The 21,523-nt window shown below is 39.0% G+C and overlaps 1 protein-coding gene across 1 annotated transcript in view; it reads right to left on the bottom strand.

The window, feature by feature from the left end:
• Window positions 1–4,096: 4,096 nt before the first annotated feature.
• The window catches only part of CNTN1 (contactin 1), a 163,918-nt gene continuing 146,491 nt past the window's right edge, over window positions 4,097–21,523 (bottom strand). The window contains exons 20-23 of the mRNA XM_017733132.1: window positions 19,374–19,560; window positions 17,810–17,922; window positions 16,531–16,687; window positions 4,097–6,676 (exon numbers count right to left, since the gene is read on the bottom strand). Coding sequence (XP_017588621.1) covers window positions 6,597–6,676; window positions 16,531–16,687; window positions 17,810–17,922; window positions 19,374–19,560 — 537 coding nt within the window. The 3' untranslated portion in view covers window positions 4,097–6,596. The remainder of the gene's footprint in view (window positions 6,677–16,530; window positions 16,688–17,809; window positions 17,923–19,373; window positions 19,561–21,523) is intronic.

Raw genomic sequence — 21,523 nt, 5'->3', positions numbered from 1 at the left:
GCCTCACAACCCCGTGGGCAGCCAGTCCTGGTGTCCGCCCGGACCCTCGGGAACAGCAGGCTGGGACAGCGGGGATGAGCACAAATCCCGGATGGCAGACGAGGTGTATCCAAACAGGGAACCCCCCGGGGGTCGGGGCAGGCAGGGGGAGCACGGCTACAACGTAGCAAAGGCTCGAAGCAACGGCAGGGCAGGGCAGCCACAGCCCGGCTTCCAGTGGGGCAAGGAAGGTGGGCTTTGGGATCCCGGGGTTTCTCCCTGAGGCACCCGAGCAGATGGTGAAAAGGTCCCTCTTTTAGTAAGGTGGCGTGTTAGGGTCCCAGTGTAACAGCTGCTCCAGTGAGCAGGCCCCACTCACGGTAGAAGGAAGGCAGCCAAAAGCAGAAGCCTGCAGTGCTGACGAATTCCCTCCACTCTCCGTCCGAATGCGGAGAACCACAGCCCACAAGCCCAGGTGAAGGAGAGTAGCCCAGTTGGACCCCTCCCTCTGTGGCCAGGTCTTTTGTTTCTCCCAAGAACCCAGCAATTTGTCACCCCAGCAACATATATGGGAAAATTCCTCAGGAGAAAAAAGAAAACAGAAAGGGAACTCCCGAAACCCCAACATTAACTAAGTTCATGCCCCCTGTGACACCGTGTTCCTGATGGAATGAAGGTTTCTAGCTTGCCCAGTACTGATTAGAAAAAGACTAAGCCAGCGATTATGCTCTTTCCGTATAAAAAAAATCCTGTTTTCCTACCTCCTGGAATCAATAAGGAGTAGGTTATTTCATTGTATACCAACACACAGTTACTAACAGTGAAAATTAATGCTATTTTCTAGGTCATTTGTAGTAGCACATTTGGCTGTCTTGAGTGTTTGAATTATTTTTTCCTCCCTTCCTTACACAGAATTGTTTTACCCTCTTTTCTCCTGCACTGCTGTCTAAGTCATCAACTTTGCAGCATCACAGAAGTCAGTGCTGTAGGTTGATGATAGAAACTTTTGCTGAGCAGAACCCAGTGGAGTCATCCTGTGTGCACTTTCTTGGCTCTTGGAGCACAAAGTTTAACTTGCATAAAAGCTGCCACAAAAAATGCAGAGCTCATAGCTGTTGTTCTGGGCTTTCTTTGCCTGAGGTATTAATTTTTGTCAGATTATGTTACAATCCCAGTGCATGCTTTAACCTACTTGCACAAGGCTCACATATATAAATACACCCACCCCCTGTAGACCCTTTTGTATCATTCCATCACACACTTTTTACTGGAGATAAATCAGGTACTGAAGCTGGCTGAAGGGTCTTGTGATTTGATGCCAGAGAAGACATCCTCTTGGCTTTGGCACATGTATCAGAGGACTGCAGTAGTATTTTGGTGCTCTGTCAGAGCAGGCTCAGAGGAGCATGGAGAACTGGCTGATTTTCAGCAGCTCTTTGAGCTGCAGGTAGATCCATAGGGAGTCTGATATGCATTATTCTGCCAGAGTACTGTTAAATAAGGAACCATAATTAACTGCTTCAGTGCTGTCACAGAGATCTGACTGATGCTTATTTCTCAGTATCTATAGCTAAAAACCTTCTGGGCAGAGACAACAACATATGATTTCATGAATATTATTGGCTTATCATAGACTCACAAGACAAATAATAGTTTAATGCTGAAGAACAAAAGGTGGGTCAGCAAAAGCCTCATTACAGAGAGTCTTGCCCTAAAGCCCTGTGCATGTCTCCACTCTATTTTGAATTGCAGATACAGATAAATTAATAGTAAGGACGGAGCTTTTGTGGAACCTACAGTAATCCTGAAGATTTTGAACTGAAAACTAAAAAACTCAATCTGCAGCTGGAAGTGCTATCCCTGGGACACAGAGTCCTCCACTGCCAAGTGATTACCAGGAGCTCTGGCATGGCTCAGGGCTGTGCCATCTGAAAGCAAATCCTGGGAGAAGCACTGGCCAGGAACAGTGCCTAATGAGTGGTTTGTATACAACAGCCCTGGTGTGGGTAGTACAAGATTTTAGCAGCTTGGAAACACCATTTGGCTCCACCAGTCCAATTCCATGGACATCTACCGTGTCCCATGAATGCTACCATGCTGCAGGCAACCAGAGGGCAGCTGTTCATATAGAGCTGTCTGGATGGGATGGATTCCCTGAGTTTAGTGCCTCTGGGAATTTGATATTTTTTAATGTGTTTTTCCCTGTGAGAATCAGAAATGAATGTCAATGTGCAGCTAGCCCAGTTATTGGCACATGGGTCTGAGTTGCCACTGCTGTGCACTCCCAAAGGCTTTTCGCTTCAGAGCTCACTGGATGTTGAAATACTCCCTGTTCACAGCATATGAACCTTAATGCTGGAGAATATTTGCTTCTCTCCTCGCATTGAGGAGAATTCAGTGGCTTGTGCTGGATGCATCATTTCTGAGGCCAGGGCACTGTTTCCATGTCTGGCCAAAGGCTTTGTGCTCTGAGGACAAATGCTCTGCTTGCCTGTGTGCTTTCCACTGCCCTGGGGCCACACCATCTGGGTATTTCCTGAAGGATTTAACACCAGCCTGCAGTCAGGTAATGACTCCTGGTGCCATTTACCCCTATGGCATGTGCCTACTTGGAGCTGCATGCCACCACAGAGGATTTAAATTTGCCTGGAGCTGGACTATCTCAATGCAATGGAAACACTTCTCTATGTGGTGCTTCCTGCAGGTGTCAAATCATTGAAGGATGGAGATGACATAGGTAAATACTGCACCATGACAGCCATGACGAGGGGATGATGCCCAATCAGTACCTTTGTATTCTCTGTTTGGATTTACCTTTTTGCCAACAGATGATACTACATATTGTCATTTCTGCTGTCTGCTTTAAGAGAAAGAAATTATGTCATACTTCTTTGTGAAGCACACAGTTGGTGGCTGTGACAACACAGGAACGACCAAAAGCATCAGGTTTTAAAGACACTATTAGATTCCTTAAATATAGACCAGAAGAATCCACACATCTGTGTTCACTGGGGGTTGTCTGTTGAAGTTACCACCTAAATCACGAGCTTTTTAAGTGTTTTGGAGAATAAAAATTGGTATAACTTCCAGTGTCATCCATATTAATCAAGAGGATTAACCAGAGTCAAGACCGACTAAGGTGAAGGAGGTACTTTTCATGTGTCTTTTTATGATGTTCTTTAGACTTGGTTAGCTGGCATCAAGGTAGAAGATGAACATGTCAGCCTGGCAAGAAAAGAAAAGATAGTGCTACTTCTCTTTGAGATGTGAACTTCTTTTTTTATTTTCCATTAATGAGGACTTTTGTGCATTCTCTCCTTTCTTCTGTTTTTGGAAATAAGAATTTTAAAATGGCAAAGCAAAAGGAGTTAGTGGTAGAAAAGTTAAAAGACAAATGTATCATCTCTGGAAGAAATGGAGAAGGGTGCACAAGGAGGTGGGAAGGGACAGTCGGGACAGCTGACCCCAAACTGACCAAAGGAATATCCCAGACCATATGACACCAGCCTCAGCATACAGAGCTGGGGGAAGCTGAAGAAGTGGGGAATGTTTGGAGTGATGGCATTTGTCTTCACCAGTGATGGTTACCCATGATGTATCCCTGCCTTCGTGGGGATGGCTGAACACCTGCCGGCCCATGGGAAGCGGTGAATGAATCCTTTGCTTTGCATCTGTGCATGGCCTTTGCTTTTCCTATTAAACTGTCTTTATCTCAATCCATGAGCTTTCTCACTTTTACTCTTCTGATTTTCTGTCCATTCATGACCAGGCACTGAGTGAACAGTTGTGTGGGGCTTAGTTGCTGGCTGGGGTTAAATCATGACATATATCTACTGGAATAGAAAATGTTACCTGAAAAAATACTCTACTAAGTTATCCCCTGGTTCCAAAAATGCTGAAAAGCTCTCAGGATGCTCTCTGTTACTGATTTTAAGAAAATACTCCTATTATCACCTATAATCAAAGCAAAACAGCCAGAAAAGCTCTTAAACGCCAGCAACAGTCACAAGAAGGCAGGGCAGGGATACACAGCACTTCATTCTATCCACACCTTTACTATCACAGATGATCACATCACTGCTATGAAATTAGAAAGTTCCAATTCAAAAGACAGTTATAATACTTTGAGTAACATTAATACATTTATTTGTCATTTACTTTTCATTCATAAAAAGGACAAAGCACAGTCCTGTTCTACTTATTTGAAAAAAAAAAAAAGATAAAAAGTAACTAAAAAACCAGTTCAATATTCATCAGTATCAAATAATAGCAATATCAATTTTCCTGAAATATAAAGAAACACCAAGTATGTCTATCTATATAAACTTTAATTATGAACCTTGCATTTTAAAGCAGATGATACATTAGTTAGTTTTTCTTGACAACAATTTGAAACTGAAGGTCCCAGTCAAATTTACACAATTATGTGAAACAGAAAATTCTCCAGCTATCTGATCAGTATGTGACACCTACCTCATCCGTGTTGCTGATTTAAAAAAAGAGAAGTGGCGTTCCATCCCAGGTCACTTCCATGCAAAAATGAAACTGTTTTGCTTCTTACACCATGTATTAGAAAAGTAAAAGGCAATCATGCATTTGGCAAAAGATGTAGTTGTGGTTGTATAATTATATAAAAATGACTCATACTGCAAAAGAACAAAACCAAATGAAACACAATAAAACACATTTTTTTTTACAGAAGGCTTACAGTTACATATTAGTTTCTTATGTATGAAGACAGCTCATTTCTCTTTCAAATAATTATACAATTTATGAAACTCAGCAGTGTTTGACACTTTGACCTTCCTCTATAGGGGAGTTATCACTTCTGCCTATTTAAAAAATTTTCATCTTGTAACAAATAGTTAAAATTAAACTAAAACAGTATTATTGATATTTATTAATGAAGACTCTACACTTTTACATGTAAATATATAGTACAAAATTATACAAATAAAAGAAAAGGGTGTAAATTATTAATAGACCTATCCTTGCTTCATGTAAATATTATTACGGACCTCTACAGTATCAGTTCTAAAAAGATAAAATCTATTTCTAAGTAGCTAGCAAGGTTGTGCTAATAAAATATGATTCAAAGCTTATAATTCTTGAAGCATCAGACATTGCACTATTACTTGAGCCAGCTGATTCAACATCACTGTGTTTCTTCATCATTCACACTCAAACTAATTCCCAGCATACCATGGAAAATGAAAGGAATGTGCATTTCTTTAACAACTTAAAAAAACCCAAACAAACCAACAAAGAAACCCAGCACTGAAACACTCTAGACACAGTCAGAACAAAAACATTATCTCTAATAGAGTTCCCATTTTTCAAAGGCCATAGTAAACATGTAGCTTTGACTAACAGTTGGGATCTGACTTTCACGTACTAACACACAGTTGGATCATTCAGTACTCTATCAAATAGAGAAATGGTCTCAGAACTTTAAAACTCTTATTTACAACACTATGAACATTAGAATAATATCAAGTTCTTGAAAAAGCATATAGTTCTCCCAAATGTACGCCTTCAATACAGGAAGGTAACACCTGGCGTCTGCAGCATAAAAATGTAAATATAATATTTTTTTACTGTGCTACTCTGCTTTTGCCATTTATTGTATACCTTTTTCCTTTTTTTATATTTTAAATCTTTTCACTTTAAAAAATAACTTATGTTTCCTACCTTTTCATGGTCCACTTGGCTGATCTTAGCATGGACTTCATCTCCAAACTCCTACATGTTATATTGCTACCTTCATAATAACAATAGGAATAAGACTAAACCAAAACCAATACATTACGCTGCTTCCCTGAAAGCTGACATTCGACTCCCAAAATCAGTAACAATTACTGTAACAGAATTTTTCAACAGAATTCTTTTAAGAAAAGAATATAAGAAATCTCGCACCAGTGAAGCACAGGTAAATTACTTTAAGCTGAGCATGCTATCCATGTCTCGGGTGTTATGAACATATTTAAAATAAAAAATCCTTATCACTGACTTTTATTTCAATTCTTTCAGATTCTATCCAGTAACCTCAAGAAATATAGCTGTAAATAATGAAATGTTTTTGCTTTGACTGTCTCTCTAAAAACCAGTAATCCCAATAAATGATGACGGGGCTATTCAAAAATATGCAGTACACAAAACATATAGGATAGTACAGACAGACGTAGTACTCTTACATTTATCACATACAATCAACATTTCAATCTCTATTATATTTCACAATTTGTTATTCAAGTTAAAGCACCTACGTATGGTGATTTTACTTTCACTGTACAGCCTATGTTATTGGGTTTTAACACTGTAACTTGCCCCACTGGACCGAATCATGCAACTGTCACAGATCAGCATAAGTGTTTTATAAGGCATATTGGAACAAGTTAAAAATATTTCTTAGCCGCTCAAAAGTTGATTTACTTCATGAAGGAGTTCCTGGATGCCTCAGTCCTCTTAAAGTTCATAGGAAATCGGTAGGGTAATTCTTTTTAAAGTGTAATTTATTTGGCTTAGGATGGTGCCACAGGAATCAAAAAGAATCGTGGTCCTCATCTTCAAAGGGAGTCCTTTGTGTTAGGTGGAGGACAAGGTGAATCCAGCTACATTCAGAATCCCGAGCAAGCAAGGACACCCAGGGCAGGCACCACTAGGACCAGGAGCAGAGTCGGTACTCCAACAGCGGCACCTGTGCATCAAACAGACAACAACACAGTATTGGTCTTACTTGGTCTTACTTCAGCTCTACTTGCAGTGGGGGGAATAATCCTGAAGTCCACAGAGTATGGAGGCTGGAAACCAGCTGGCCGATCTCAGCACAGCCCCTACCTGTATGGATAATCTGAAATGGACAAAGAGACTTGCTACAGCACAGCGGAGGACTCACTCTTTTGTTCTGCAAGAGCTGCATGTTTATGCAGCATGTTTATACAAGAAAAAAGGCCATTCAGGACACATCAGTGTATTTTGATTTGGCCAGTCCGACAAGCCAGGAGGTTATTATACCAGGAGGCAAAAGGTCAAAATAAATATTTAAGCATGTGAAAACAAAATTAATGGAGTCTTTGAAATGTGACAAAGCAAAGAGACACCTTTGGAAATGTTAATGCTCACACGAACAGCAATAATCTGAGAGATGTCAAAGAGCCTGGTCCGTTTGTTTACCTGCCAGATTACAAAGTCCAGATGGCTGACTTCTAGCAGTGTGGCATTTATGTCTGTTAAAGTCACAAGAGTCTTTCTTAAACAAATATTTTAAGACATAAAATCTTAATCTATGGTTTAGAAACTTTACATGACTCGCTCTGGCAAAGAGAAATAAGAATTGCTATTGTTAAGTGGTTTGTGTTGCTATGGTTCAGCTCCCTGTTAAGAAGCATCTATATGAGAAAATAGCCCAGCCAAACTGTGCCTGGCTGTCAGTCTTGGAGATGGGCCAAAGGAGCCTGAGAACTGGCTATTCTTTCATCTGAGAGAGGGCTTGTCTCTATCAGGATGGTAGATGGGCAGTGCAGGACCCAGCTTAACCGCTCATCTTGCTGTTGAACACAGACTGAGGACAGAAGTGCTTGCAGCTGGTGGTGACAGTCCTGAGGCGCTGCTGGAACAAGCCCACTGGACAGCTCTCCAGAAAATGCTGGGTGAAGAAAAACCACACTGAGAAGGTAATACACAAACCGAACAGCAGAGATTTCAGCAGGCCTAAAAACAAGCACAGCACGACAAACTGGAAGTATGGGGGTATATTTATCTGGGTTTTTCAGTGATTTATGAGGCACATTAATCAAACAAAGATAAGTTTCTATCCCTAAGTATCAAAGTAGTGGTTCTTAATGAATGAACAGCCATAGGAAAAAAAATTAAATTCAGGTTTTGTGTTTAAGAATATCCACAGAAAATATATTCTGCTTTTGCCAGACCAGGATAATGCAGTTGGAAAGACACACATATTTTGAACACTTCTAATGGAGGAAAACGAGACAAAAAGGTTGCTGAGTGAAGTTGAAGAATGAGCAAGTATGAGGAAACTTGTATTGGCATGTTGCTATTCTACAAGGGAAAGGACTAATAAATCTTCCTGAGATGTGCTTGCTGGCTCCAGACTCAACAGGTAGCAATTCACCTCATTATAGTGGTTCCTTACAAGGTTTAGGCACTGCTGCAGAGATGTATTTACCAGCTTTCTTAAATAAAGCAAGTCCTACCCTTAGACAGCACATTAACAGAACATTAGCGGGATAAATGCACATTAAACAGATAATCTTTTTCTTTCTTGTTAGATTACTGACCTACATGTAAGGATCCATACTTTACAGGAAACACTGCTGGCCACTGCATGACAGCCAGTACACTCCCGTGGCTCACAAATGAAAGTTAATAGAAGTTTTGTCTAAGAACACACTACAAGATTAATTCTGTGCAGTAATGCAATTGTGATCTGTCAGTTTTAACAACCTCTAAAAACTAGAGAAATGCCAGATAAAGACTTAATAGATGTGTACAAATAAACATGTGGATGTAAATTAAAAGAGAAGGATTATTAAGCTTCCTCTGAAGTCTGGCCAGGTATGAGCTGGATATATGCAGTTCCTAAAGATTCTTTCTCTCCTCAGTGTTATAACGTGTGATCTCTCCTCTCAACCAGCATTTTGTGGATCCAGTGTGCAAGTAATTGCAAACTAAAGCCATCAAAGTCAGTGTCAAAACCAAATCAGCATCACACTACCTAACTACTACTCTAACGCACCACATGTGAACTTACTATCAAGAGTCCTCATTTCTTTCAAATAAACAAAACACATGCCTTAAATTTGGCATTTGGCAAGGGGGTCCACTTGAAACCTTGTGATACAACCGGAGATTCTCCCTTATTCCTTTTTATCCTTACTCTTGCCCATCCATACCTTTTTCCAATCCCTGCCTCCATGTACATAATTTTAGGTTGATTTTAGTTTTAGATTGAATGATTTCAGATTTTAGTCTGATTTCTCTGTGTGTTTTGTCCATCTAGTAAGTAGAAGAGTGAACCTTGCAAACAAACTTTGTTTTGCTTTCATTTTTATATTAAATCTGCTTTTGCTGATACCTTTGCTGGTGATTCTTTGAACAACCTAAAAACTCATTCATGACAGTCTACCTTTGTGTCTGTTTTGCAAAACAAATTTGTTTTTTTCTGAACCAAACTCCTACCCATTTTCCTGTAAATAATACTCTCCTTTTGGTCCAGGATCCAAGGACCTATATTCCAAGAAGGCTGTCTGGTTTTTATCCCTTCTTTTTACTGTAAGAAAGGTTAATTGCAAAGCCTTCTCATATTCTGTTTCTCCTTGCTTCTGTTTCCCTTTGCTTCTAACTAAGCTTGTCCACTTCAGTGGGAAAAAAAATAGGCCACCTCAAAAAAAAGAAGGTATTTTTGCCTGTTTGAGTCATCAGTTTCTTTATCAACTACTAGGCTTCATTTGTATCTGCTTTCTCAGTGTTTTCATATTTACTCAGAACAGAAAAACAGATATGGGAGAAATCTAATTTCTTCAGGTTAAACTAAACTGCATAAAAGAAAGAGGTGGGCTTGTTGTTCTTTCAACTGGCTATTGAAAAGAAATTCCTCTTGTCCCAGCTGGGAATACTGTCTTCATGAAAGACTACTGCAAAAGAAGTAGGTAGCATCAGCTGACATGATTTAAATTCTGTTATCCCTATTCATGGTAAATGGAAAATAACTGAACTAATTATAATATACTTATCTTGCATCACTGGCATCATTACTAAATCATGCATCCAACTTTCCCTTGTCTAGGAAACCTTTGTTTGTGCACGAGGAAATTCTCCTCTTGCCTGTGCCATAAACATTTCAAGAAAGGCGCTATGGAGTGATTCACAACTCTGTGATTTACTGGTTTTGCAGCAGAGTAGATGCATGGGATGGAAACAAAGTTGTCTGTCCATCTGCTCATGCTTTGTGCTGTGCTAAGGTTTGCTGTGCATCTGTGGAACGGCTTCAACTATCCTAAGAAAAACGTACTTGAATTGCTGCTGACGGTCTGGGTGGTTTCTCCACCCCACCGTGTAAGTTTGCCTTCTCCTAGTTGAAAATTCAGACCCAAGGAAACATTTTGTTTTGTTCTGGCAGTAGCACCTGGCACATTGGCATTGTCAGCAGGCAGCAGCCATGGCTTCTTTTTCATTGACTCTAGCCCTGGCACAGACCTGGGCTGCCAAAATGAAAAGATGACCTGGACTCTGAGAAAAATCAGAAAATTTTCAGTCGGTGTGTTATTACTTAGCTGTCAACAAACATAGGTTATTTCTCGAATACCCCTTTCCCTTCACATATATTAATAATCATTACAGATTCTTTTGCATGGAGAGCAAAGTAGAAGACCACTGGTAATATTCTTTTTGTAAAATGTACTCTTTTAAAGCTGTGTATACAACAAATAATAACATGAGGTGGTTCTCCTGTGACCTAGGCAGTGGATCTTCTTTGGCCAGCTGGCACGTCTGGGAATTTCTGAGTGAGGATTCTACTCCTCTTTGTTCAAGAAAATAGGGATTTGTGAATTTTTCTTACAAATAAATTCACCCCAAGTATATACCAGATGTGTCACTCTTTTTGACTTGCAAATAATCCACATTTAAAAAACCACATGGTGCAATAGGCAAATAGCAGAAACTCTCTGGGTGCAAAAGGGTGGCACAGCCTCCCTCCCTCTGCTCCCTGAGTACTGCAGCACCGCAAGGAACCATTAGTGGGAATAAGCAGCACCCAGGGCTGGAGAGCAACATGGAAAATATGCAGACAATGAAAATAATGGACTGAGAAGCAGCAAAGAAAATAAATTAGTCCAACAGGCCAGATCAGCTTCAATTTGGCCTTGCTCTTTAGCAAGGCAGAAAAAAATCTCAGATCGGGCATTAAAGTCACTGCAGAAAGGAAGAAAGGAAACGGGGGTTATCACAGGATAATGAAGACTAAGAAAACATAAATAGATCTGAAAATATTTCCACTATCTGTCTAACCTTTGAGTTTGAATAGAAGAAAAAGAGAAAAAATGGAAATGAATGAGAATATGGCTTTTCAAGAAAATGCTTGTTCTATCACTGAGTATGTTACAATGCATGGAATTGTCACCTTATTCAATCAAACTAAGGCCTGGAAGGAGGCAATACCAATAAATTAAATGTGATGATGAAGGAAAATCAAGAAAAATACCAGAGAACAAAATGTGTTAATTTAAGCATATGTATATACCAGGTTAGAGGGTATTCTGAGTATTTTCTACTTAATTTTTGAGTCATGAGGCAACAGCAAATGCATTTTGAAAATCACTCTTCTTTTAGAGGAGAGCTCTTTCGAAAATGTACTTTTAATTCAGTAGAAGTTTTTTGCTCGATTCTTGCACCAGATGCATAAGAAGTTCCAAGGTGCGTAACAAATGACTGTCACGCCAGCTAGACAGAGACTGTTTTCTTCAGCACTACTTACAATTTTTACCAGTGTTTTCCTCCTCTTACTACTACAACAATCTTTGTAACAGATGGACATTTTCAAATCACAATCAAAAGATTTTGATTATACCACATGAAAAGCGAACAATCACCTGACTTACTGGATATTGATATGTGCAATAAACATTTTTCTCCTTTCAAACAGTAATTGAAAAAATTAAAAGATGAAATAATTAAAAGGATTGTGTAAATTAGTACAGGCAAAAATTACGGATTTTCCTTTGAAAGAGCTGTACTTCAAAGTAAATACTATTTCAGGATCCTAAAACATGCCTGTGGCAAATGGAATTCATATGTGTATATATGTGTGCAGTGAACACAGACAAACTGTAATTCTGTTCTCTTGCTATAAGCATATACAATACATAAATTATTCTTTTTCCATATCACTATTTAAACTGAGACATTAACCTGATTTCACATGTGAAGCTGAAGGTGTACGGTATTTTCCTTTCTTCCTCAGTATTTATCCATATGTGAAGAGTAACCCTCCCCTCTCTCCCACTCTGGATGAAATTTTAAAATTCGAGAGCTTGATTCTATTTTTCCTTACTCTGGCATAAAGCAACTGCACTGAGGCCAGTGCAGTTACAAAAGTGAAGCAAAAAAGGAATCAAGCACCATATGGTTTTAGTTCCTACTGATTGCAAGATTGTTTTGATTACGCTAATATTAGTAATATGACAAAGCACTGCAATCAAAAAACCACGCAAGAGACCAAAAAAAAAAAATCTCAGCGTTTATTATATTTCAAAGGAAACAGATAAGCCTGTAATTAACTGTTGAAAAAGACTCCATTGGTTAAACAAGTTGTTCAAACCTTCATCTGGTTGTGGTAACTCAAGAATGAACTTTAAATTGTGTAGCTCATTAATTTACTATAACGGGCTTGAAAAATATCCCCAAGCTCTTTACTGTACAACAGGCACTGACCAATAAATTACAACAGTTCATGGTTGTATTTTACACTGGTTATAGCTGTATGCTGGAATGCAGCTAGGCACATATACAGAGAGTGATTTTATGATAAGGACTTTTATTTAAAGATGTTCACTAAAAAGAAATGCATACGAGATAGCTGTGTGTGGTAACCTTCTTTTATATCACTGTCAACTAAAATAGTGTATCCTGTTGGAAGCTGACTGGTTATATGAGAGCAAAGTAGATGCAGGATGTTTGCTTCCCCCTTTTGCAGGTGACTGGGTTTTCTGTGAGAAGGAAGAAGATGAGGAAAACAAAAAGGAAGTTTTTTCCTTAAAGAAGGAACTGAGATAGAAAGAAAATCTATTTCTAGTTTCTTTTCCATTTGACTTTCAAATGTAATTACATTAGTTAAAACATGCTAAAATTTTAATTCCTATGTTAAGACCTCAAGGCCAGTTAGTGTTCCTGAACCTGAAATACAGGCTAAAAGACGACTTCTGGTGTCCTGCCCGGCCTCCACCTGCCTATCCAGAAGGCCTCAGGTCCCCTGTATATCATGTAATGCCTGTCAGAATTGTGTGGATGTCCCTGGTAACCTGGGGCATCTCAAATGCTACAGGCTTTGTTTAACATTCTGAATTACACCCTAGATGACAACTGATTATAATGGAAGCTTAGACACCTAACCCAGCCATATTACGTAGATTACTTTGGTTTTGATACCCAGTGAACAGCAGGAAAACACCCATCTGGATGACACACTGGCATAGACACTCCTTGTTTAAGATCTGGCCATTCCTGGTCAGCATACAGGCTATTCGGAATCTCTACCCTAGCTGCTCAATTCTCCCCATGTGCTTCTGCAAGAAATTAGGTAGGTTTGCAAACTCTGGAATCAGATGTCTAAAGGTTATGTAAGGCAATATTCCTCTCTGAATTTGGCAAGATGTCTTACATTTTGCTTTAGCTATTGTTTACATCTTTGTGTAAATATGTAACTTCCATTTTGGTCAATCAAGCACCAAAATATGCATTCCTATTAAACTACATCTTCTTTGCAATTCTCTGAGAAAAAACGTAACTAAAAAAAAAGAAAAAATTCACTCCTCTATCATTCTTTTGGGGCAATTATTCTAAACCCTGATGCATTACTGGAAAATTTCCTTAAGAATAAAAATTAGCAGACATAATTTGCCATGCAGAGGTGTTAAAACTACTGCTGTTCTGCTGTTTGGAAAAGCAGCCTAGAAATAACCTGAAAATCTTGCCCAATTTGCTGTATACTATGTATTCCAAAGAGATTACCTTGCCTTTTGTCTCTTTTTCAACCTTTCCTAAACCGAATACAGGGAATGCTGCCTCTGTCTAGGTCACCAGAGGCCCAGTCCATCTCTCTAGCTGGTGTATGGTAGAATTTATGGATGAGAACTTGTCTGCAGTGTGGAAGACAGTTCAATACAAAACTCTGCAAACTAGCATGTGTAGGGTGCTAACTCTGCCAGTGGTGCTAATTCTGTACAGGCATGCTTGGGACAGGTCATACTGGCAAGACTCATTGGCTTGGGCTTAACATTGTACTGACACAATGTGTTCAGGCTGGGAAGTAATCTACCTGCTATGACCTAAAGGGTCTTTGCACCACACCAGTGGCAGGTTTTAATGCATGTTTGTATCAAAGATACCCAGAACATGTCCTGAATATAGCGGTTGCCTCAACATTTTTGCGGCTTATAAAATAAGCTATATTATGGTACACTGATTGCCCCAGTGTATGATAACATAACACAATATATTACAGCTTTTTTAAAGTGGTTGACTTACTACCCCAAAATAATCTCATAGAACATGATACACACAATTAACATGTATGCTAAATGGATTAAGAATTCAGTCACCAGCAGATTTCAAAACACAATTATTGAAGAATGGTCACTGGATTTTTACTGTAATTCCAGGCTGAACAGCTGTATACTGAATGTAATCCAAATATTTTTATCAAAAGCAGCAGAAGTAAACACCTAAGGAACCAAAAGGGCAAATAGAGACAACAACACATTCATGTAAAAATTCCAACAGCACAGGGACTTGAGCCATACAAACCAACTGTGCTTTGTCATAGTCACAGGCAAAATTAAACACAAAGTTAAAAAGAGACATGACACTGTGGTGGGACTCAGATAAGGATGAGACACTGTATTCTGGAAAGCAAGGATTCCAGGAAGGATTTAGAGATAATGTTTGACAAACAAGATGAATACCATTTCATATCCCCATGCAAGGTAATAAATGCCTAATGAAAGCCTTTCATGAATAATGGAAGAAGTTTAGTGTGGGGACGCAAGACTATCTGCAGACAGCTGAATTGAAGCAGTGCACATATAGTGTCTACAGTCCTAAAGAAAATCTGACATGCTGGAGAAGTGAAGAAAAGAGCTGATGAAATTATTTAAGACCTGAAGAAAATGTAATCATGGAAAATTCAAGGCACGCAGTAGTTTTAACACTTGATTAGTCACTTGGCTAGTATATATACATTTCTTAATGGGAAGAATGTATTAGACACATAAAGACTCTTTAATCTGACAAAACCTATGAAAGGAAACAATGCCCAGACCCTAAAGCCAGATAAACATAGAGAATAAAATTAGGCAAAAAAATGTCAGCAGTGCAGGTGATTCATCATTGGGACAAATTACACACAACATACAAACTTCATACAAACCTAAAAATGGTGATACCCATGAGTTCACACCAGGTGATATAAACTATGCATATTATAGAAAATCTGTGGATGGGAAGTCCACTCCTTTAGGAATGGGCAGCTTCCCTCACAGTACAAATAATATGGCAAAAGCATTGTTCTTTTTTAAAAGCCACAATAATGGTTGCATTGCTTCTGTGACAAGAATATTGTTGACATTTAATCCTTTCTATTCCCCAAGTTAATTTTTTAAATTAAAAAGGCAAGAACACAATGCAAGTGTCTGAATTGCAATCTTGCAAAGACGCTATCCAAGTCCTTGATATCAATTCATATGTTTTATTTCATACCAAATTGTGCCAAGACACTACTTAAAATAAAAAACTAGCAGGAAAGAGATGTGCAGACCATATTCATATCTGAACTTGTATTTATAGTCAACACTGAGCACAATTTGAATTATCCTAAGCCATGGTCCCCTCTCTTCTTTACCAATCATCCAGACCACTCTGAACTAGAGCATGTGGAGTTCTCATTGCTTATTTATTATTTTTGTGCCACAAATCCCCTTTTCACTGAGAAGTGGAACTTCCCCAGCAAGTGGTCTGTGGATCACTGTGGACCACTTCTTTTCCCTATTACATTCCTTTTAGCAACAGTTGACAAAGGAATGAGATAGAGGCAAAAGGTACTAGGAACTATGGGGTTATTGCAAGCTGATACCTAGATTCTGAGGCCTGCACCATGCAGTTATGCTTGTAGGACACTACTAGCAGTGGCAGCCTAACTGGGGGCACCAGTAGCAGCAGTCTGAATTATCCTAAGCCATGGTCCCCTCTCTTCTTTACCAATCATCCAGACCACTCTGAACTAGAGCATGTGGAGTTTCTCATTGCTTATTTATTATTTTTGTGCCACAAATCCCCTTTTCACTGAGAAGTGGAACTTCCCCAGCAAGTGGTCTGTGGATCACTGTGGACCACTTCTTTTCCCTATTACATTCCTTTTAGCAACAGTTGACAAAGGAATGAGATAGAGGCAAAAGGTACTAGGAACTATGGGGTTATTGCAAGCTGATACCTAGATTCTGAGGCCTGCACCATGCAGTTATGCTTGTAGGACACTACTAGCAGTGGCAGCCTAACTGGGGGCACCAGTAGCAGCAGTCTGATATTTGGAAGATTGGCAGTGCTTCCAGGATTGAGCTGGACTGCTATTGAAGTGTCCTGTGTGCGCTGTGAGTCCTCAGAAATGTTTCAAGATAAATTCTTATTCTCAGTGCAGTCACTGCTGAAGGGCTACCTTTCCACCTTTGGATGTGCCCATCTCTCAATAGCATACAAGAGGAAAACACTCAGTCCAAGATTTCCATGGAGTCTGGCAAAGAAGAAGGGAAGTTATCTGCTCACCTGAAATTTTTATTTGGGCTACTTCTCCATCTCCTCCTTCACTGTGTGCTCGGACCTCAACAACATATTCACCATCACTGGGGACTGGGACCTCTATCATGTGCTTTCCAGTAGAAAACAGCTTGCCTTCATGTTGTCCATCTGGCCTATAAAGTACCTAGGAAAGTCACAGTAAATATAGTTATTGAAATGTTATATTTCCACAAAGATACATTTATAGATATACAGTGTGTCAACAAAAAAGTATTAGGTTTTTATTCATATGAAATCTCTGTGTGTGTGTGTGTATATATATATGTATCTCAAAACCTAGAGAATCTAGACAGGATGTTTCCTCATTTTCTGTTACAAAATTATGCCACCTTTTGAAAAATAATTTCAGTGCTTACATTCAAAGTAAGTAATTAAGTGATGGAGAATAATAATGAAGGGTGGCAGAGAGCATCAAATAAAAATATGAGAACTCAGCTGGGTTTTCTGACATAAAACTTATAACCATTTTCATAAATGAAACAACAATCAATTTTATTATTAACTCTCAGTGATGCTAAACTATTGCAAATGGGATGGTATATGTCTTGTGGGACCTTTAGAAATGATCCCGTTTCTTTCTGAAATAATCTCTGTGTAACCCTGTTAGCAATTCCCAGCAAGGAGTTCAACTCCTCAATCAAATTTGCGAACGTAGACCATGATACTAATTTTCTTACTGTCAAGCAAGCTGCAAAATTAAACAGGAATTAATATCTGAAGTTTTCCATATGCCTAAATTCAGTATATACACTTGCTGTGGTAACAGAGTTAACTGCAGCTAATGATGGTAGAGGTCCCTTCCCTTCCTCTACCTTCCCAGACTTTAAAAACTCATGTTCCAGGAACTGTAGCCACTATGAAGATGGGAAAGGAAAACTGGAACAATGCATACTGATGTAAGGAAAAAGTAGAAAATGTACAGCTTTTCTGTGCATTATTTTAAGCCAACAGACAATAAATGTGATCATATGGGAAATGAGGTTGTTGCAGTCACTTCTATGAACATTTCCATAATATGGTGTACCACCCAAATGAATTTCAGTGCCCCAGTGTTTTCTCATCATATGGACTAAGCCCACTGGCTTTGCCCTAGGCCTACTGGATGGTTGTGTATGCTGAGCATGATACCTTCCTCTTCAGCATTCATGTATGTTTAAGTCCAATTATGTACAAAGATCCAACACTGTCTATAAAATGCACTACATGAAGCATACATAAAGATAAAAAATATTTTCAGATATCATACTTTGTATCCTTCAACGGCAGACTCGTTTGACATTGCCTTCACGTGATCCCAGGTGATGATGTACCTTGAACCAGATCTTACAGAACTGATAATTCTTGGACGTTGGCTTGGAGCTGAAAAGCAGTATATGTATAATGTACACATAAATGAGATTTCATAAATGTTCAATGATGTTTTTATTAAGACATATAAAAACGTAAAAATGGAAATTAGGCTGACATACATATGATCAAGGGATAGTCTCCTTCCTGGAATCATCTGCTACAGTTCCAGCCAGGCAGTTTTGGATGGCTTTGTGCAGTGGCTGCGTTGTGGGTCTGCCTTTCTCTGTTGCCAGAATGGAAGTGGCCAACATTACCCTTCACTGTGTTGCAGACCATGTGTGTTTGCTGGCATGCAACTACCTTCAGAACCTCCCAGAAATGTGGCATAAGTCATATTTATTCATTGAGATCAAATATTTAATTAACCATTTACAGGCATTTCTACATCATTTAACTCAGTTCAGCAGAAATAGAAGTACCCTACTGCAGAAACCATTAATTATAATTTACACAATAAGCTTATAAAATGGACCCTTATTCAACACAAATGAACCCTGCAGGTGCCAAGTTGCACAATACACTATTTGCTGACAGAAATCCTCAAATCGGCTGTATGTATTTGTAGCCCAGGCAACTGTGTTTTAAACACACAAGATGTGTTTCTTACATTGCTCAGTCAATGCTAGTGCTAGGTATCCTCATTAAGTCACGAGCAATATTCAAAAGCCTGTTATGGTATGTAAATTCTAGGGTGAGATTCAGATCACCTGCTTCTCAAGGTTGCCTGATCCTGCTGTTAATGAAAATGGCAGTTTGGTCACATTTTAATCATCAGAATCCTTCTTGCTATTGACTAAACAGAAAGGCAGTGTATAGATGCCTACCTAAGTAATAGCTGGTCTCAACTGCTCCTCATTTAGAATATCATGTCCACCTTTGGGATTCCCAGTATTTGAACAACACTACAGAGGGCTACCAACCTGGTGGGGAGCTGGAGCAATTGATTTGTGAAGGAAGGGTGAAAGAGCTGCACTTGTTCACCCTGGAGGAGAGACAGTTTTGGAGGGGACCTAAGAATCCCCTGTCCTAGCAGGGGGCTTATCAAGAAGGATCCAGGCTCTTGGATGGCATGGCAGGAGGACCAGTACCAAAAATGCACAATACTGATCAAGAATCTCAGACCAGATGCTCAGAGTAAGTCAGGGAGTGGAATGGGTTTCTCAAAGAGTTTGTGCAGTCTTTACCTCTTCAGGTTTTCAAGATTCAGCTGGATAAATCCCTGAACAATCTGATCTGATCTTATATATATATCAGCTATAATCTCAGCCTCTCTTCTGCCTTTTGTAAGATATCCACATAATACATGGCAACAAAAGAGGAGAAGGAGAATTTTAGCAGAAATTTTCAGACAAAGATGCAATACCACATGAACAGAGAACATTCAGTGTATGTGAATGAGAAGCCATGTTTGAAAACACGATGGACATGATTATACTTAACCTAATGCTCCATTTACTTACGCGCTTTCCTGGTAACAATATCAATGGTGTTGCTGGGAGGTCCATAGCCTGCACTGTTGAAGGCAGAAACATCTACATGGTAGCGAGTGTTAGGCTTCAGGTTTTCCAGTTTGGTTGAATACTCTTGATTGCTCACCTGTACCCGCTGTGCAGCTGCTTCTTTATCATGAGCAGCCCAGTAACGAATCTGTAAGCAAGCCAATTGGGGGATTAAATTTAACATATTTAATCATAAAGAAATGTTATAGAAACTGATGTATTTCTATACTAGATATTCTGGATATAAGCCAGCTAAAAAAAATCTAACAGCAATAGCATAGAATTCCTTCCACAGGCTGTGATTTTAACCAAGTTGTATATAGGTATACAGAAACAGAAATAAATCCAGCGTTTATTACGTAAACTTTTCTCACAGTGGTTTAACTTGTTCCCAGCTAAGTCAATAGAAGCTTGGGAGCTGGATAATGCCTTCAAAGAACAAGACTATTTTCTTCTTGCTCTTTTGTTTTTGCATTCTACTCTGAACTTTAGTATTATTTTCTTACACTAGTAGAGGCTAAACTCTGATAACGTTTTCGGACTATTTTGTTTAAAGTGTTTTTTTAAAAATTTTGCCCTTTTGTACTTATATCTACAGAATGCAAAGTATTCAGTCATGTTAGCTGCATGCATAGGTCTGGATGGGTATACATAACCATTTTCTAGAGTTCTTCAGCTAAATTCAGATTTCATAGCAGAATATAACATCTGTCAGAGCAGATTAAGAAGAATATGAAAAAACTTAAAATATGGCAAAAGCATGACCCTAGGCTTGTAACATCCTAAAAAACAAAGCCAATTAAGAGTACACAGAAATTCCATGAGGGTTTTTTTTTCCCCAAGAACTTGTTCCATCCTACTTTAATTAATTATACGTTACAAAGCACCAGGTGAAAACAGTGTAATTCCTATGGAGTGATAGGAATTCCATACAATCCCTCACATACAAACAGTCCTATTCTGCATGGCCTGCTGAGTTGCAAATGAGAGTGAAACACTGTCAGTCTCTGGGTTTTGTCTGGTTTATAACCATTTGCATAAGACTAAATTACTGCACCAACCTGAAAGAGCAGAAAGCCATGCCCATTACATTTTGATTTTGAGTGTTTTCAGCCCCAGCATTTCTCCTCAGCTTCTGCCTGACTTCATAGCGATTTTTGTGTATGCTACATGAGGGCATTTTAAATTTTTTAGGAAGAAGTTAATATAAGTAAATTCAGGCTCTGGGAAAAATCTTACTTTGTAAGACATTATTGGTAACATGAGGTATCCTGTCATCTTGTCTGTTAAACAGTAACTGCTTTAACCTTCTGTTCTTTTGACATTAGTTGTCCATGAAAATTTCATTTAAGGAATCGGTTAGAAGAACGGATAGTTTGTCAAAGTTTTAATATCACAGTTCTCTTCTTCACAAGTTGTGGGTACAACCCTTGTTTGGTGAGGCTTTATTTTCTCCTATTTACATTTAAATTAAAATATTTAATAAAAATATTTCTTTCTTTAATCTTAGAACATATGCTGTGGCTGAATGAGGAGAGATGCAGGGGATTTAGTAGGGGATTTCTCTTCATCTACTTCAAATGTCTTTGGACAGGAGAATAGCATCACTACACAGAGATTACTGTCAACTAAATACTTCTTGTAGCTTGTCTCTTGTCAATTTTTGTTGCCACAGTCCTTCCCACAGTGTTACAGGTTACTCACTCTGATTATTATAAATGTGACATCTTAGTGGCCTTTGTCACTCTTTTCCGGTGCAGGGACAATCACGCTGTATCTGCAGACCAAACTGGCTTTGCTTTTTAAGTTCAACATGCACACCTGATTTTTGGTATGCACAAAAAGATAATCTTCAGTTCTATAAATGTATGTCCTGCATTCTGTTTAGAAAAGTATCATCCACCAGCATCCTAAACATCAGTTTATTGTAATTTAGGCAATCACACTAATGAAATTCCCACTTACAAAGGTGGCTATTTTCCTGAGTAAACAGCCTTTACCCTAAAATGAGTGAGGATTGTGTATCCAATCCATTCTGCAGGCTTCTCCAGCAGGGTGGTAACCTCCACATGATGAATGGTTTCAAACTGGCATAGATCTGAAACTGTGAC

This window comes from Corvus brachyrhynchos, unplaced genomic scaffold (assembly GCF_000691975.1).
Source record: "Corvus brachyrhynchos isolate BGI_N302 unplaced genomic scaffold, ASM69197v1 scaffold32, whole genome shotgun sequence".
Lineage (NCBI taxonomy): Eukaryota > Metazoa > Chordata > Aves > Passeriformes > Corvidae > Corvus > Corvus brachyrhynchos.
This window is presented reverse-complemented; position numbering and strand designations above follow the sequence as displayed.